Raw genomic sequence first — 20026 nt, 5'->3', positions numbered from 1 at the left:
CAGTCACTAGAAAGAGGTGCAGAACATTTTTGATTTTAGTTTTAGAAGAGAGAGTTTTGATGAAAGGATCTGCCAGAACCAATTGCAGACAGTGGGGAGGAAAATTAAAGAGAGGGAAAAAAGGAAAAGAAAGAGAGATGTTTACAGAGAGGCAGAGTTGAACAGAGAAGGGAGGGTTGCTAATGTGATGATCACGTTCAACAGGGGCTGGGGCTGCCCCACATGCTGAACACAGCTAGTTGGCTGCACACAAGAGCACTCATGCAGTGACCAATCAGGTGGCAGTAGTGGTAGCTTCTCCTTTGTATCCTGTCTAGACCCACCCACCCTGTGAGGTTTAAAAGCAGGGGAAGGCTGATTGCTGATTCTAGAGTTCTTACCTTCCTTGTTGAACTAGCCTCTTGAGTTTTGAACATCAACTCGGACCCCTCTCCCTTTTCACTGTCGAGCACTTTGGAAAAAACTATTTGAGAAAAAAAAAAACTGAAATAGACTCTTTGACTTCTTAAGTTTAAAGACTGAAGACCAGCTGTTGTTTTGTAGGTTGCTTCCCATCTCTTGGAAACCTTTTTCACTCCCCAACACTGTGGATGAGTGTCACATCAATCGTATTACTCTTGGACTGAATTGATCACCTTGCCTCTTCTCTGCCCTGAGATAGAGTGAGAATAGCTTCTGTTGCCTCTTCACACGTCATCACTAAGAACTGACACGTTCCGTTAACCCTAGGTATGTATCCAGTCATTCAATATGCTCCCTTATGTCTCCTCTGCCCAGTTTATTTCTTTGCAGTTGGGTTGTTAACTTTATGTGCAATTCCATATGTGTGCATGTACAGTATGAGTGTGTGTTTTTCTTTGAGAACTCTATTTAAACTTGGTCAAATTAGGACACACTAAGTGAGATGCATGCCTATCCTAGAAATAGCACTGAGGGGCACTGCGTTGGAGCCATATATGTTATTCTGGTGTGTATTCTGTGACTACAGCTGTCTTCTTTGTTTCCTCTCTATCAATGGTTTTGATAAGCTGTAATTTTCCACTGCACTTGGTCAGAGACATAGCGACTCGAGACTGAGACAATAGTCAGAGTGCTGTGTATATATAAAAAATAAATGACTAATATATATATATATATATATATATATATATATATCTTGTAGATGCAAAGATTTTCTTTTTAATTATTTGCTGCTTCTCAAATAATGTTTCAACTGTTGTATTTCCTGGCAGTTTTCCATGTCAGATAAAAACTCCCTTCCCCTGACTACTGACTTCCTAACTGTCATCACGTATGTCCTCCTTTCTTCACTCAAATTATCGCTGTCACTCTTCATCGATGTTACCATCCCTGATCACCCTGAATAGCGCCTCGAGTGAATTAACAAAGTGAGCAGCTTCCTCCAAGAGATTAGCATTAATGTGTCCTCCTTTGCCTTTGATGGCCCCAACATGTACTTTCAACAGATCTCCTTGTTGCCTGCCAGACCTTGACCACCTGACTGTGTCAACTCGGCTGCTGTGTCCTGTGTGACATTGTCAGAGATGGTGAAAGTCCATCTTTGTTTTAAAGTACTCTTCTTTGTGACATCTAAAGCAGAAGTTGGCCTGAAACCCCAATCATGTCTATTGACCTTATACAGCAACATGTAATAGTTGACATAGTTTTAAATGTAAACATACTGTAGATATAGACACTATTTTATTTTCAAAAGTCAACTTTTACAGCCAGTATTTAACAACCTTGACAGTTATGTGCCTTTCAAAACCCACATAGCAACAGTAATTAAATGTGCAGTTTACAGTGACCGCTGACTCTTCTTTGCAGTTTTCTGGGTTGTTGTTTTGCTTGTTAAGTCTCGGTGGATGACTTCCAAATCAAGGCTGGATCTGTTCCAGAGAACTAGGAACTGTTGTGTATTAAGGGAGAGGTTTTACCAAAACAGATGAAGGGCGGTAGCTGCTAGTTTTCTCTCCTGATCTCTCTATTGGTCCCCTCACTTTCGTTCTCTCACTTTCTTCCTGTCTCTCTGTGAACATGGTTGTGTCTGTCGAGGTTACATTTACAGGTGCATTACATCCACCTGAACCTTTGTAGCCTCATAGCACGTGTGCATGTCACTAGACACATGTTGACTTGCAGTGAATTCACCATTAACACTTAGTACAGCGTTTCCCACTGATAACGTCTCTAAATACTCTTCACATCTCCAAATCGCAGGGGGTGGAGCTCTCGATCTGAACGGAAAAGTACTGAGAGGCAGGGACTCGAGGTGTGGGTGTGTTTGTGTGGGTGTTTGTGTGAGTGTGAAAGAATGTAGCTGTGGCTGTGGCAAGACGCACTTCTGCACCTGTATGAAATATAAGGACAGAGGGAGCACTCAAATAAGGCTCTCATCACAGAGGAAATCAACCCTGTTGCCCCTGTTGGCCTGCTTTCTCTCAGAGAGAAAGCTGTTTTTTCTCTCAGAAAGAAAGCAGGCCGTAGAGCCAGTGAACAGTGAAGACGATGGGTCAGACATTACTTAAAGAGGCATTACAGGAAAAGCAATCAGTGGAGCGACATTATGCAATCAATAACAGGCCAACTATGCAAGACAAACTCATTCTCACTCCAGTGTGACAAATAATGCAGCTTGGTCCGTGGCATTAGGCTTCAAAATCTAACCCTCTACCAAGTGGCAACTTGGTGATGAGTAATTAGGCCAACGCGGAAGTGCCAAACACTGCCCTTCTTCAAATGGCAACTTGAGGCTGGCTGCAAAAGCGAGTCAATCCTCATATACACGCATGTTAAAATGCCCAACTCAACAGCGGAAATAAATGCTTTGAACATGGTACAAAAACAGTTTGGGGCAGTTTGGGGCTAATTTCCATGTTCATGACAACTGTAATTGAAGTTGGACATAATTAATTAAGGTGTGGCCTACTTTGGGGGACAGAGGTTGCTAGCTGTCTGCTCTGCTTTGTCACTAGGCCCCCTCACCTCTCTGTATGTATATGAGAAAATGACTCTGCTTCTCACTTGATTAATGACCTCAGTAAACATTGTGAACCTGAGTTGATTGTCTCAATGGCTAGTTTTAAGTCTTCAATACAGCATAATGATATTGAGTAAAACATGGTCCAGTTTAAAGTAAAATATAAAGCGGAGTATGTTTTAGGGCGGGCTCACTGTGATGACTGGTCGCTGCTGCTACCAGAGCTGTATACAGCGTCTCTACGTCACGGCAATCCAAATATGGTAATTTCCGTTCACCGGTAGCAAATAATCAGAATGGCGACGGCCATAATACAAGATGGCAATGGTGAAATCGCTAAACATCAGTCCACAAACCAATGGGTGACGTCACAATGACAACGTCCACATCTTACATACAGTCTGTTCACAAACTTAGATTTACAGAACCATTTAGTTAGGTTTGGTTAAAGAGCGTGGTTGACGTTAACTTGACCACCGCACGTCAGTCACACGACTAATGACAAAATGTTTACTTTTAGTTTCACACTGTATGAAAGGCCTCTGTTTGTTTGGCCCATCCACCTCCACACCCACTCACCATGTGTGGACTATCTTGTTTCTCTGCCAGTAATGTCGCCGGTGGGTGCGTCATATAGACACGCTAAATGTGCGTCAGTTTCAGACAGCGAGAGTTACTGGACACCTTGGAGAGCAAATACCACATTTGAAATGCAAATGATTACCACAGACCTCTAGATGGTGTCTACATGATTCATGCTCTGAAATAGAGACGTAAAGACATGGCTGATGTGCGATGAGATCCTTCTATCCTTATGGACATCACATTGAATGGCGACGACAACGAAAAAAGTGTGAGTTCATGTGAGTGTTTAGTGAAGGAGGGGATGTATAATGGGAATTTCTTTTTTACTCCAAAGTAGGTCAATAGGTGTGCATATCCCTAATGACGAATCCCAGGTCTCTCTCTGCTCTATGAAATATCTTGCATGCTGTTACAAAGTGTGTAGGCTCACTAAAGTAGTCTGGACTGTGAAAATCCTACCAAGCTAAAAAGAGCTGAGCATACAGTTACGTATAAGGAGAACGCTAATTGCAAACAAATTCACTCATAAAGCTTCACAAATCAACGTTTTACCTTATTTATGAATCAATTAGTATGTATACCGTTAATGTCAAATGGGTCACTCTCTGCGTAACAAAACCCATGTTGGCCTGTTTTGGTTTAATATTGCTGTTCTCATCAATCTCATTTACAGCAGCACCAGGAAGCTTTCATTAGTGTTGTGGTTGTCGTGTGGGTGGATAAAAGACGATTTGGTTATATTTACATAAAATGTATATTTTCTTTTGCTTACATTAAATATCTACACAGCTAACAACCATATTTTGCAATACCAAGTTAGTAAGCTCTGGCATTTTTGAATATTGGTTGGCAGATATAGCAAGAGTGTGTTGCTGAGACACAGAAAGATCTCGAACAGTGGCGAAAGAAGTGGTCATAATCTGTATTCACGTTCACTTCACCCAGTGTTAGTAGACTCAGGACCTGCCATAGTCTCCTAAAGGGAGAGTGGAGAACCCCACGTGACACAGACACAGGAAACTGACTCTCAGCGGGGGCCGAACTGTCTGCTTTAACTCTTGCTGGGAGTCATTACCCAGTTAGCCAGCAGGCTCATTATTCTTCGCGTGTGTTAAAGAACGCATAAAGCTAAAAAGAGTATATATAGGCCAAAAACATAACTCTAAGTTAATTATAATGTTATGCTGGATGTGTGAAAGTAACTTATTGCTAGCACGTTAGCCAAAAAACACCTTATTAGGCAGTAATATATCAGAGCATTTTATCTGTGTCCATGTATTGGCTCCAAATGGCTAATAAAGTAATTGATGCAGCTTTAAGGAACTAAGTAAACATTTATTAACAATTAAAGGTGACATCTGTTGAATTCAGAAACCTTGAGTTGCATAAGGGAAAATATCTCTGAAGCAACTCCCTCAGGAATTCATGGCACTGAGACAAAATGCTCTGAACAATTCTATCTTGAAAAGTTTATTTGTTTTACAAGAGGAAAATAATACCAGCAGCCCACTTGACATTCTGCCACTCCTTTCTTTCCATAAAGCCACATAACAATTTCCCCTGGGTAGTTATAACACGTTTATTGTATTCTCAGAAGTATAGGCTGCTGGTGGTTTGAGGGGTATCTGCAGGCTACTGCTGTTGTGTATTGCACAATGTAGCATATTTATTTTCTGAGTAGGCTATTGCACAAATATGTTCCCAACCTGTCCGTCAGCAGCAAGTAGACTAAGCATTGAGTATCAGACTTATTGTTTGTTTGAAAAGGAATCAAAGAATCACATTTGTACAGCTTTAATACTGTAGAAAAAGGTATTTTGAGAACTACTGCTTTGATGCCAAGACATTCATGTCTGTTACATCAAACCTAATTATGGAGCATACTTCATTGCATGTAATCGCTTGTATCTACAGCTGTCAGATCAATGTGGTGGAGTAAAACCCAATAATAAAGTAATTCTGAAATGTTTTCAAAACAAAGACTGTAGTAGTGGACTGTAATGTGTGTCTTACAATTAGCTATAATGTTTTACAGAGTGCAGATCTTGTGTTGTGATCTAACATAAAGATGCAGTTTGAACACCGAAGTTTCTGTTATGTAGAGGCTGCAACAATATGGATCACGAAAGTCATTTTTTTGTTGTTTTTCTTAACTTTTGGTGTCAGTCCATTCCTTTCCAAAACATTTCCTTTTTCCTCTCACTATTCCCTCAAGGGGTTTTACATGCATTCTTTCCTCCTCGAGTTTTATGATGCAGGCCAAAGGTCTTTGTATAACAAAGGTTTTTACTTTTTGGGCGGGGGGGCCATGGCTGCTTTGTGTTTATCACCATGAAAATGATGGCTATGTTTTTCTGTTTATAATAAATCTTTATTTTTCTAAGAAACTGCCTTACTATGATATTTTAGATAGAAAACTCTTGAGTCCCTCACATTTTCTTGACAGAATTAACACAATTGGTACAGTATGGTCAACATAAGCCATGTTAATGTGTAGAGGGTGCAAGCAGGTGCAAACAATTAGTTAAAGATGAATGCTTTCTTTTACAGACGCAAAAGCTCTTCTCATCTATTAATCCTTTTTTTTATTTTTTAAAGAAAACCATCTGTCTAACAGTTTCAGTAACCACACACACATAGGCACACATGTGTACACACTAACGTGTTGTGTTCACTTCACAATGTTTGGGTTCGAAACTCGGGCTGCCCAACCACTGAAGACGGGGGACAACATCTGTCCGCCATCTTTGTCAGTGCTGCAAGTATTATGGTGAGACCCCTTTTTGCCTCTCAGACTCTTCATTCTGCCATCCCCCAAACATTTCCCTTCTTTTTTCTTCTCCCTCAACTTCACCTCTTCCCAACACCCTGTCTCCCATCTGCAAAGCAAGCAGAGCTCATCCGTGATACAACTGCTATTTTCTTTTTTTTCTCCACTTTAGCCTTTTCTTTCTTTATTTTTAAGAAGACCATTTTTCTTCCACCTCACTCAACCTCCTCTGTGCATTGGTTTAAATACAAGCTACTGACTTCTATTCATTATTGTTATTTTGATTTGCGCTTTACAGCTTTCTGCTCATGATGAATGTACCTTTTGTTTGTCAGAATCCTAGATGACACTTCAATTTGTGCCATCTTGCCTCCCTCCGCCCCCCCCCCTTGCCCTGCAGTCCTATAAATACTTTTTACATAAAAGGTTTCATGGAATATGTATTGTAATGTGATTTTGTGTTTGCATTTTGAGTTACAGTGAGTTAAAGAAACATTGCAAACAGCATTTGCAAATCTATTTTACCAGCTAACTTAAGTTAAGTTAGCAATTCAAGTCTTTTTTCTGTCTCTCAACAGGAAACACTCTCAGAAGTAGTTCAGGATGGCTCTCAATGTGCTGGGTCTGGTGGTGATGGCGGGGTTTTACCTGCTGATCTTGGGTACGGGCATCTGGGCGTCCATGCGTTCCAAGAAGGAGGAAAAGAAATACTCAGGAGATGGCATGGAGATGACGCTACTGGCCGGACGCAACATCAACTTGCTAGTCGGCATTTTCACTCTTACTGGTAAAGCAGTCAAAGGGAGTTCAATCAGATGGACTCTTTTCTGTCTTTCTGATGTGTTCATGACATTAGATATTAAAATGATTTATGTTTGGAAAAAAAGTGCCAAATAGGTCTAGTGGTGGTGGGTCTAAAATGAATGATGCACAACTATCGGTAGTGCCTTTGATAAGTTTACCATTTGATTGTGTCCGTTTGTCTCTCTGCAGCTACATGGGTGGGTGGAGGCTTCATCCTCGGTATAGCGGAGGCAACATACAACCCAACGCTAGGCGCAGTGTGGGCTCTGATGCCTGTGCCATATGTCCTGACCTTCTTCCTAGGTGAGTAGAACCTCTGACCCTTAAGCTTTGAACCCTGAACCCCAACAAGCACAAGTGTATATAGGAATTATGTTTTCATCATAATTCATCAAAAGAGTACATTGACCATTTCAGGGAAAACTCTAAAAATAAGGTTCTACACACAGTCAACAAGATACCAAATTGAACTTCACCGACTTCTGTCTCAAGCTGAAGCGTTGCTGACCACTAAGGTAGCTGCCATGCCCACAACTTCCATCTGACTCCATGTACCAATAAATGTGTCACTCTGTTAAAAATAGGACCATGAGAAAATCAGTTCAGGATTGTAACGTGAGGCAACAGGTGGAAGCCGAGAGTTCGCCCAGAGTCTTAGCTTGCCCTCTCCTGAATTCATGAAATCAACAAACTCAGTGTGCTGTCTGTGAACATTTGAAACAGGTGAAATCGTCAGGGCTCCCGTCACAATGCCACAATGGTCTGCATGGTATGAGAGTAAGAGGAATGGAAACTCTAATGTCTCTGATCAGGAAATATACCAATCCCCATGTTCGCCAAGTAGACCCAGCTTCAGCTGAAGGTGTTTATTCCTTTTATTTAGAGGGGACATTGTTCTTATTGTTCACACACACATTTACTTTCACTCCCTTGCGTGACCCTCTTCCTCCCTCCTGCTCCAGGTGGGTTTTTCTTTGCCAAGCCTATGAGAGAGAACAAGTATTTGACAATGATGGACCCCTTCCAACAGAAATATGGGAACGTTCTGAGCACTGCACTGATCTTTCCTGCGCTGGTGGCTGATGTCCTGTGGGTGGCACGCACACTTGTCAGCCTGGGTAAGTTACTTCATTCTGTAAAACTTTCTGGCACTATGTATGCAATCATGCAGGAAACCACAGATCTGGGTGCACAATGTGCACAAATGTGTGGAACAACAACTGAATGTAGATGGCTGGGGCTTTTTTGGCACTGCGGATTACTGCAAGAATGAAAATCAATGTCAAAATCCGAGAGCACAAATGCAACCCGCGCTTTACTTTTGCAAGCCCTTTCACATCACTCTGTGCAGAATATCTCTGCTTGCGCGAAAACCATGATTTGAGTGTGAGGAGCGCCACTTCTGCGAGCCATTGTTTATTTGACAGTAAGCGGGACCCAGTACCTGTTATATCATAAATTCTAATTAGTTGCAATTCTCTTCTTTAGATAGACCGAATATCACTCCCGACACAGACGCTAGGTGGCACCTCTAGACACACGTGGATCGCAGCTATGTTCGCAGATTTTGACATTAATTTGTCTTCATAAGAGGGGCAAGACTGTGTAAAAAAGGTTGCAATGTGGTTGCATTTCCTATTAGTAGTGCCAAAGAAGCAGGTTATGCAATGAGTGAAAATGCTGAGCACTGGTTTTCATTATTCATGACTGGACTTAATCATTGTTATGGGTTACATCCATGTGTTTGTGTCTGTTTGATGGGATGCATATAACCCTGGGCTGGAAAGCGTTTTCAAACATACTGAATTCCAACTCAAAAACAAGTGGCAATTTATAAAAGCCATTTTCTCAAAGTCATCATATAATACACGTCATACAATTTGGCTCACCGAGCTTTGCACCTGGTTAGCAGCACTGGTAGTTCCATAAGCTGTTAGTTGTTTTCCAAACACACCAGGGTCAGCGATGTGTAGTCTAATCATTTCCTAAATTTACGTTTTTATATCACACAATATTATGCTTCAAACCATATTTTTTGACATTAAGCTATTCAAAAACTGAATTTTCATTGAGGTCAAAAAACTGCACTCACCTGTATTAAGGGGCCAATTCAACAGCAATCTAACCATACATCACATTTACATAATCACAATAACCCATTTTTATAGGTTGATGACATCATAAAATATAGCAATAGACATTTTAAGCTTCACCTGAAAACCTCAAATGTAAAAAATGCAATATTAGGTGAAATCCTAATAATAATTGATATAACACTATCACTTCTCCTATATGGCCAGGTTTTATAGGATAGGCGAAAGGTAGCCCATACTATGAAACCTGGCAACGACTACTTGTAATTTCTGTCCATAGCAACGTCACTGGGAGTCTTGAAGTTGTTGTGGTTGGTCATTAGCAAACGGTCAATTGAGTAGCTATTTGCTGATATAAAAACAAAACGTGAAATATAAGCACAGATGGGGTCAGTCACAAAAAATAACTTACTGCATCCGTAGGTTATTCATTTTATTTAAATTGATTTATTTTGTGAAGTAATTGTTCAAGTGGCAACTTTAACTGTAAATGATCCTTTAACTGTGTGTCTGTGCTTTTTGGCCACACGTGTGCGGGTGCTCTGCAGTATTAATGTGTATACATAATGTTTTCTTGTGTGTGTTTTTAATGCTGTTTTCTTTTCCAGTGTTTTTTGACTAGGGGGGTGGGTGGGGGGGTTAAACATCGAGCAGCCTGTTGATTGTGAAAGGTGATCAATTCATGATTCAAAGCCATCCGATTTGTTTCAATTTTGTGGCAGGGCTCTAACTGATTGGCAGAGGGAAAATGTGACATGACGAATTGACATGGTCATGCTTAAAGTATTTTTACACTTGAAGGGAAACAGTGAAATCCATTGAGTGGGTTTGAGTCACAGGTAGCACTGTATGACGCTCCACAAAAGGACTGGTTGGGAGGCAGGAATGTCCCAAACCTATTAAACCAATATAGAATCAGAGGACCCCTCACTCCTTAGTAAACCTCCTGTCGTTGTTTCTGGGACAGTTATGCTTTCACCCGTGACGGTGCACTTGGTACACACGCACATGAACACTTGACACTCCAGAGAGTGCACTGAGCATTTGACCCACATGAGTTGTTGCTGGGAGACTGTTTATGTGTGTGTGTATAGGTATAGTATAAACTGAGCTACTGTGTGTGTGTGTGTGTGTTAAATTACTTCTGGGAAAGAATCGTGGACAGATCAGAAAGGCTGCTTCGTGGAAGGTGTGCACGCACGCACACACATGCATGCATGTGTAGTGTGAAAGTGGGATATGGATCTAAAAACAACACAGGGGTATTTAGGCAGCTCTTTCCCTTTTATCCATCCCTGGTACTGCACATTAAGTCCTCGAGGCCCCAAAATCTCATTCCACCTTTCCACTTTCTAAATTAGCATGGATGGGAACAGCTTAGAACAGATAGGGATATAGGGCCTTGTTAAATCTGGATGTATATCCAGACATATCTTGATCAGGTCGAGATGTTGTAGAGATGGATTCCTGTTTATACAAGCCATCAAAATGCATCTCGACTCGACTGACAGCTTGTGGTTAGAGTATGATAACATAATATAAAGTATGATAACTGTATGTCTACTATTTTGTTCCAATGGCAATTAAGTGATGCATTAGTCTGTCTGCAGGGTAAAGAAACATCAATAAACTAATGTAGTTAATATGATAAAGCAGCCAATAAATAATATGGTGACAAATCTTTTGGGTGCTGGATTTTATTTCACACATGGGGTGAAAGGTCAAACTGAAATTGGTGAAATGTGCGTTGTCACGGTGGTGCAAAGATGGGGTGGTTTAGGGGGGTGAGGAGTCGGAAGGGTGGTAAGTCGTGATCGATGGTGCCGATCTGACACTTCTCTGTTAAAGGGCATTGTTGTGTGTGGCTGCAGGCTGCGGCTGGGGAGACTCTGGCAATGTGGGAGAAGAGCTGGTGAAGGTAGTGTCGTTTTGCTTGCCTTGTTTGAGTAACAAGATGTCTTTTTTTATTATTCACTTGTTTACCTTTACTTATACATTTTGTACACATTTGCTTCACTAGTTGAAGACACTTCTCTTTATCTTCTGTTTGATTTTGTTTACTTATCTAAGAATTATCACTATTAGGGTGATAATTCATGTAAGAGGGTGAAAAGCATATTTTGGAGTCACAATCAATAGGCTGCTTCTGTTATGTTTTTCAGTGTTTCTTTCTATCGATATCACGTGTATGTTGACTTGTTGCTTTACCTAAGCTCTTGGGTGCTTTTATAAGTTTAACCAAAGCATCCCATGCTTAAGTGTATCTTTATTATTGACTTCAATAACATACAAATGTAATGTTTAGCTTGTTGGTAAAAGTTACATTTATTTGTTTTTACTTTTTTAAACAAACTGCATTAAGATATAGAAAGTAAAACAAGACAATGGCATTGCCTATCTTCTTTGTAAGTCTTTAGTATAAGTACATACAAGTGGATGCATGTATAATTTGGTGTAAGACTTTTTGTCCGTTGGTTCTCCAATGCTCATCGTTCTGTTGTGTTGCTCCAGGTGGAACTATGAGTGTGATCCTGGAGCTGTCCTACTTCTACTCCATCATCATCTCCTCAGCGGTGGCCATCATCTACACACTGATGGGGGGGCTCTATTCTGTGGCCTACACAGACGTCATCCAGCTCATCCTCATCTTTATCAGTCTGGTGCGTAACATCTAGCTATTGACCTGTTGACACAACAGCATCTTGAACTGCTCCAGCTTCCTTCTTCTATTGAAGAACATCATTCGTGAATCCTATCAGATTACTCACTCAAATACATTGTCGTAACTAGTTGATGAAAGAAGACAGAGGGGTCACATTTTCTGCAGAGGTAACTATGCTAGCTGATTAAATGACCTGCTAAATCAAAGAATGTACTGATTTTATTAGCTTATTCAATAATAGCTCCAGTCACACTGTATGTGTCATTCCCCTCAGCTCAAGTGTGTCTTAAGCTTCATTCAAAAGCCATGGCCACAACAGCTACCGTTAGCATTACATTTGGGGTCTGATTGGTTTATGTATTGAGTAGTTAACGTTAGCTTGTTCAACATTCTCTTTCTGGATAGGCATTTGTTGGGTGGAGTGGAAACAGGCAATATTTAGGAGGAAGCTCACAGGCTTCATTCACTAAACTTGAAAAAAGGAACAGTTACTGGTCGATTTGGCTTAGCCCAAAGACTGGAAACTGGGGGAAATGGCTAGCCAGGCTCTGTACGAAGGTAACTTTATGGCAAACCCTTTTGCAAACGGAATTGGCACCTGACATGCATAGTTGTCATCTGAAAAAATTGCATGCAGATTTTTTCCACATTCTGGCACCACATTTTCGCATAGCACCGGGAGAAACTTTATTAAATATTTGGTGTATAGACTGTTTACACCCTAGCCGATGTGTCCTTGAGCAAGATACTTAACCCTGCATTGCTCCCTGTAGCTGTATAATGTAACATGTAAAGTGTCTTTGAGTATCTTAAAAAGCGCTATGTAAATTAAATGGATTATTATTATTATTATTATTATTATTATTATTATTATTATTATTAAATACTGTTGATCTAAAACAAAAAAGGCTGGTTATTAGCTGCTGGAGCTTTCAATCATTTCACATGAACTTTAACAGCAGCAGTTTGCCCTATTGTAGACGTTCACATGTATTTAAAGAAGCACTTTAAAAACGTATTGTAGGTGTTTACTTAAAAATTGAGCTAAATTAAATTCCATTTAAAATTCCATAAAGACTGCTCATTATTACATTGGCTGATAAAGAGCATGTGATATGATGGAAAAGTGGGAGTTTTGGATCATTAAAACCTGTGTAAACTTAATCATTGTGGGGCAATGAAACTGGAGCTTTAACGCCATCTCTGGTTTCAGATTCCTTGAGTTCAGTGACAGATAGAAATCTTCTCCCACTGAGCCCAAAATCAAATTAGCTGTATCCTTGTGTTTGTGTATACAGTGGGTGTGTGTTCCTTTCCTGTTGACCAACCCTCACTCTCTGGACATCTCACTAACGGCCTACAACGAGACCTTCCAGGCTCCCTGGATCGGCACGGTTGAGCCCTATGAGGCCGGCAAGTGGTTTGATGACTTCATGTTGTTAGTGAGTGGGGTTTGTTATTTTATTTCATAAGCCAACAGCCAAGCATAACAACAGCAGAGGCATGAGTTGATTGTTCCTTCTTTTACTGCACTGCTGTGAAAAACTGATTCCTGTCATCATGTCTTAATTTTGTGTTTGTGCCAGGCTCTGGGTGGTTTGGCCTATCAGGCATTCTACCAAAGAATCCTGTCCGCCTCCTCTTACACCCAGGCTCAAGTGACCTGCTACGCCTCTTCAGCCTTCTGCCTGGTGCTGGGTATCCCCTCCATTCTGGTGGGAGCTGTGGCTGCCTCTACAGGTACACATTATTAACTTACAGCTCTGGAATATTCTGAAGTCAGGTTTTAATTTGAAGGTTGAAGGTTCATTTATTGTCAGTGCACAACACAGGGTTGTACAACGAAATGCAGTTGTTGTTGTTGTTGTTGGGTTTTGCTACGTAAAAAACAGAGTGGAAAAAGAGTGTGGAGAATGAGGAGTTAAAGAGTCTCAGAGCCTGAGGAAAGAAGCTGCTCTGAAGTCTGGTGGTAAAGCAGCTGTTACTTCTGTATCTTCTGCCAGATGGCAGCAGGGTGAACAGGCTTTGGCTGGTGTGGGTAATATCTTTTAATATCCTTTGGGCTTTTTGCAGGCAGCTCTTGTCAATAATATCACTGATGCTCGGAAGATGGGTACCAGCCCTCCAGTTCTGGACCGTGCACATACTATTCCAGTTTGTCCAGTCAGGACGCTTTCTATTGCTCCTTTGTAAATGTTTACAAGAACTTTGCCATCTTATGTTTCCTTAAGGAATACAGCCATTTATAATGGAGAAGTGGCATGACCATGTCAGGTTACTTGAAACTTCCAACTTAAAATTGTTCACTTGCTCAATTGATGTAGACAGGGGTTTGTGTTTTTTCACCTATTCAGCTCCTTTTACTGACGTTGAGCAGTAGGTTGTTCTCTGTGCTCCACTCCACACAATCTCATCGTCGGGTGTCATCCGTCCGATGATTATGGTGTCGTTTTCACTTAAATTAATCTGAATGTATACATTTCTTCTCATCATTTCACTAAATTTTGCTCTGTTTGTCAAATACAACACGTTACTTTGATCTTAATCCAAAAAAATCACATGTCCTTCCTCCCAGACTGGAACTCAACCGGTTATGGATTACCCACCCCATATGAGCGCGACCAGGCAGGTTCCATCCTCCCCATCGCCCTGCAGTACCTCACACCGCCCTACATCTCCATCGTCGGCATTGGAGCTGTAGCTGCTGCTGTCATGTCCTCCATGGACTCAGCTCTTCTGTCCTCTGCCTCAATGTTTTCCTCAAATATATACAAGAACATCTTGAGAAAACAGGTGAAGATCTTGGAGAAAGATATCAGTGTTGTGAAAATTCATAACCAAATACCGAATACTACTATTGAGAAAAGAGGGTTTGAAGGCTCGAAACAAAATCTTAATGTTGTGTCTTGTAGTTTGATCCTATCATAGTAACAGACCGAACATAACTTGAACATCTTTAATTTGATGCATTTGAATGTCTTTTAAATGTTGATTTAACCATCAAATCATGGATTCCACTATACTGGAGGCAGCAACAAAGTAGTTATTGACTTTACAATGCTGTAAATACAGGACACAGTATGTTGTCATACTGTACATCCTGTAAAGTATGTACAGCATGCCCACTGTTTTACAGAGTCTTGTGTATGTTTGCTCTCTCACAACAATGATTTCATTATTACGCCCCCAAGGAATGTTCTTGTAGTGCTGTAACTTATGGGGGCTGTGTCTTTGTGAGGGGATCTATTAGTAAATGGACTTGCATATTTAAAGGGCCTTTCTAGTCTTCCGACCACTCAAAGCACTTTGCACTACATGTCCAGATTTACTCATTCACACACACATTCCTACACTGATGGCAGAGTATGAGATATGCCATACAAGGTGCTCTTAAAGATTCAACCTACTGAAATAGTCATTTACACACACACACACACTGATGGCACAGCGTTTGTGAGCAATTTGGGGTTCAGTATTTAGCTCAAGGAGGACACATTGATACAATGACTGGAGAAGCCGTGGATCGAACCACCGATCTACTGATAAGTGACAACCCGCTCTATATCTCTGAGGCACAGCCATACCCAGGAGGTCTCAAGACCAGATGCTTGTTATTATAACAACGTATAATGTGCAACTTAACTCTTTGCATTTCTTGTTGACATTCTCTCCGCTCCTGCAGGCGTCAGACTGTGAGATGCAGTGGGTGATCCGTATCTCAGTGGTGGTGGTGGGTCTGGCTGGCACTGCCCTCACCTTTCTGGACAACAGTGTCCTGGTCTTCTGGCTTGTGGGCGTGGACATGTCCTACACCATCATGTTCCCTCAGCTGGTCTGCGTCCTCTTCTTCAAGGTCTCCAATGGCTATGGAGCTTCCCTGGGCTACCTGATGGGAATCATCCTGAGGTTACTGTGCGGCGAGCCCCTCATTGGCCTCCCGCCTGCTATCCAGTTCCCCGGCTGCCGAATGGATGACGAGGGAAACCTAATTCAGTACTTCCCCTTCCGCACCGCTATCATGGTCATCTCGCTCTTGTCTATCCTGCTTGTGTCCTGGCTGATGTCCATCCTTTTCAACAAGGGTCTGCTGTCTGAGAGGTGGGATGTGTTCAAGATCAAACGCAAGGAGAAATCAACAGCCACAGCCATGGACGACGAGAGGAGCGACTCTGGCAACGAAGAAGCCACAACAGCTAAGCAGCTACTCGACACCACCAGCTTCTGAAGAAGCTTACGAGAGCAGAGAGAAGATGGGCCCTGGCTGGAGGCGAACATGTTTGATCGTCTGCTAAGCAGGCGTTCACAGAGGGGGAACAATGGCAAAGGCTGGAAATTGCCAGTATCACAGTGAATTTGTAGCAATTATATTTACATGCACAAAGTGTGATCTGAGCTACTCGCACCCTCCTACGCCTCAATGTGTTATCCAGAGAATACCGTGAAAATAGGTTCCCTGGCTAAGTTATGTCAGCAGACCAGCTATTATTCCGCACAGCATTTAGTGAAAATATTTGCACACATAAAAGCCCAGCATGAAATGCCAGGGATTATGCTGCATTAACTATATATATATATATATATATATATATATATATATATATATATATATATATCAGTGAATCGGATGCACACAAAGTTCATCCGTCAAGCCAATAATTGTATTTATATTTGGATAAAAATTGATTAAACAAGATAACAAAATGTAAAGTTTTCAATAATAAACCTTTAACCTCTTATTCATTAGATACTCTAAAAACAAATTTCTTTATTTAACAGTTTATTTTAATGTGATCTGTTCTCTTCTTTTCTATAGTTGATCTGCTACCTTAATAAGCTCTACTTCACTGTGATTCTTCTTTGAGTATTTGTTAATATTAGATCATCAATTCTCACTTCACATACAACAATTGCTATTACACCAATTTGATTTTGTTTTAGAATTAAAGACTGCGCTGTTTTCTATTATCAGACACTTCTGTTTTGCAGCAGTCCACACTCTGAAGAGGTTTTTTAAAATTGTTTGAAAAACAAATGTTTGTGCAATGAGAGAATATCAGAGTTTTGTGAACTTATCTAAGGTGTGAAGATTCATATTTACGTGTACATTTTCAGAGCAACGATTACCACCATTGCTCAAATACTGCTCTGTAGACACCATCGAGTTTCAGACTTTTTGTTTGTAAACCGCCCAGATACTGATAACTAAAGTGTCCCACCCTTTCTGACTGGAGCTGAGTTATATCACAGTGCATTGATGGTGGCTTTTCTATGCAAGCAATATAAAAAATCACAAACGGCTACCAAAAAACACGCACGCACTATTTCAATAATTTAAAATAACTGTCTTGTTGTGACTAGCAGCAGGGAGAAACAAAACTGCAGAACTTTATCTCCCAGCATGCTGCAATTTGTATTAGCCCATTCCCTTCACTTGTAATGTACTCACATGATGAATAATTGAATGCAGTTGTTTTTCTACAACTGTATGGAGATAAAGAACACCAGGCGTATGGTTCGATTTCCTTCTCCATTTTCCTCTCCATCCGTGTGAAAGACGTGCATTTCAGTTTGTCAGTGACTTTGTGCTGTATTCTATTTGTTTTTTATTAAATACTTTATGCAAAGCTGTAGTTTACGGGTGGAACATTATTTCCTCTGTGGTGGTGAAAGTGTGCAGCTAAATCCTTGAGAACTTTTTCAAAATGGTGCAAATTTGACTCCCTTTCTATAATTGGATTTTGTCTTAGAGAACAGACTGTTAAATGATGCTATGTTTTTTTTTTTAATGTGTTTTTGTTTTACTGAGCCTTATTGTAGTTTTGTTGTGCAAAGTTATTCCTGTGAACAAGTGATAGTCAGAAAGCCTTCCTCTCGCATACTCACAATTGGTCTGGTCTCACTTCGCTGTCAGCTGTTATTTTTCGGGTCATGGTAAAAGGGGTGCATGGCACTGTTCAAATACCTCATGGAGTGGCAATGTTGGCTCTAAGTACGAACAACGTTAACCTAAGATTCTAACTTCTATCCAAAGAAAACTGTATGAATGTCGTTTTCCAAAGACTGACTGCACAGAGCAAACTGTTCTCAAAACAGGACACATGTAGGGCACAATGCGTCCATCTTTTTAAGCGTTATTGTCATTTTAACCTGTATATACTCTTGTATACTGTACATACAGTCCTTATCATCATGGTTTGTATATTAACACTTTTTTTTATCTAAGCCAATCGCTATGCTTTGTGAGTTCTAAAATAAAAACACAAAAGTGTATTTATCTCAAGTTAGCGATGTTTTTAAAGTGAAATAAATGCATAAAAACCTGCATTTTGCAGAACATTAAATGTAATTTCACCTTCACACATGTTTAAATCTACGGGTGGCGGTTTATTTGTGTCAGCAATAATTCTGAACAGCTGTGCGTTCAACACTATCACAAGAAATGCATGGTACATATTGCTGAGTGTAAATATTGGCCATTTAGGATGAACACTCCAGCCTGATAACGTCTCCAGATATAATTTGATGGAAGAAAACTTGCCAGCAGTCCTCAGCAAGCCGTCCACAATATAATGAAGGATGGCAAAGCCTTAATAATGGAGTCTATCTTTATTTTCATCTGTGCATTTCGCCACTTTTTAAAGAGAAATGTTTTGTTTTCCATGTGGGGTAAATCTAGTATCATTTATGAAAGTACCGAATGGTTGTTAGTTTTACAATATCAATAGGGAGTATATTGTATTATCCCTTAATATGTTTGTATACTAATATGCATGTTGATTTACATTATCAATGATGTTTGTATACTGAACTTTCGGGAAAGCTGTTCACTCTTGCCACTTGGCAAGGTCCAACTTGTAATCAATTAATGGAAAAACCCATGAGGTGATGTTCTGTCAGAATAAAGGCTGATACCAAATCACGGTTTATTTGGGGTCTTAAATCTTCTTAGCGGCGTGTGCAACTTGTGAGCAAAAATATTCTAAGTTCTAAATATAATTTGTATTCCAAGCATCCAAATAACTTAACTGGTTTATGACGGGCGAGCACAAAAAAGTATAAGTAATACACAGTAAGTGCTTTGTATTGTTGATTAGAGAAACCATGGAAGGTGTGTCACCTCATCCTCCTGTAATGAAACTGCCCTTTGGTTTGTTGCAAATTAAAGTTTCAATGTGATTTAATAGCGTTGTCTGTCAAATAGTTAATATTCCCATCCAATCATTCAGAGCAATAAGACATTTTTCATGAGATATAGGATTACAGCAGCCCATAATGCGAAGGATGGGTTAAATGCAGGGGTCAAACTTAAGGATTACAAACTTAAGTGTAACAGTTTGACACTTGGACGACACTTGAGCTTGGGGCTAAACGAGCAGCTACGTTGAATGGATTCAACATACATCGCCTACTTGAGGCTGAGGCTGGTACTCACTCTGTTGGGTGAATATTAGGTTCTTCCCTGTTGTGTCAATTGTTGAGATATCACTGATTTCTGGCATTGTTCAATGTTGAACTCTTCAGGAAAAATAGACCAAATGACCATGCTCCAGTTTTCAGATAAGTAAGATAAGTTAATTGAGGATAAAGTAGTAAAGTGAGGAAAAAAATAATCTCAACACCGCTTTGATTGATTGCTGTCATGTTTTATTTTTTTAGCTAAATATTTGACATTAAAAAGGGAGCTCTTACGAGTGTTCATTAAAAGCCTGGGCAGTAAAAAATACTGCTAGATGAAATATATTGTGATCTAAAAGTCTTCATGCTGCCAGTCGAGTAGAGGAAAAGGGCCGTGCTCTCACTTCATTCTCGTTCTATTTATAACAGGCGCATGCAATCAACATGCAATCATGTTTCAAAGCAGAGGATACTAAGAATCAGTCAGGACAGGACAATAAAACCACCCAGGCCTGTGTGTGTGTGTGTGTGTGTGTGTGTGTGTGTGTGTGTGTGTGTGTGTGTGTCAATCAATTACGATTATGATTATGATTATAATGATTGAAATAAGTGCTATTCAAGTGTTGGTAATATGGTATTAGGGAATTGCTCTTCCTAAGGTCCAGTGGTAAGCTGTATTACTCCTTTGAACTTTTAACCAGCGCAGCCCACTCCTTTCGTTCTTACCTTTCAGAAAA

At 40.4% G+C, this 20026-nt stretch overlaps 1 protein-coding gene across 3 annotated transcripts; it reads left to right on the top strand.

The window, feature by feature from the left end:
• The first annotated feature begins 356 nt into the window (after nucleotides 1-356).
• On the top strand, nucleotides 357-18810 carry LOC117727162 (high affinity choline transporter 1-like). 3 transcript variants are annotated; one of them, XM_034527390.1, is made up of 10 exons: nucleotides 357-729; nucleotides 6286-6335; nucleotides 6914-7122; nucleotides 7329-7442; nucleotides 8102-8257; nucleotides 11744-11892; nucleotides 13193-13336; nucleotides 13481-13634; nucleotides 14470-14687; nucleotides 15577-18810. In XM_034527390.1, the coding sequence occupies exons 3-10, from the start codon at nucleotides 6939-6941 to the stop codon at nucleotides 16117-16119; spliced, it is 1662 nt and encodes a 553-aa protein (XP_034383281.1). In that variant the 5' UTR covers nucleotides 357-729; nucleotides 6286-6335; nucleotides 6914-6938; the 3' UTR covers nucleotides 16120-18810. The 3 variants fall into 3 exon arrangements, with proteins under 3 accessions (XP_034383281.1, XP_034383368.1, XP_034383195.1); XM_034527477.1 differs by lacking the exon at nucleotides 6286-6335; XM_034527304.1 differs by having other exon boundaries at nucleotides 357-6335.
• The last annotated feature ends 1216 nt before the right edge of the window (nucleotides 18811-20026 follow it).

Source organism: Cyclopterus lumpus, chromosome 1 (genome assembly GCF_009769545.1).
Source record: "Cyclopterus lumpus isolate fCycLum1 chromosome 1, fCycLum1.pri, whole genome shotgun sequence".
NCBI classification, from domain to species: domain Eukaryota; kingdom Metazoa; phylum Chordata; class Actinopteri; order Perciformes; family Cyclopteridae; genus Cyclopterus; species Cyclopterus lumpus.
Note: the sequence above shows the minus strand (reverse complement) of the source record. Positions and strands in the feature narration are given on the sequence as shown.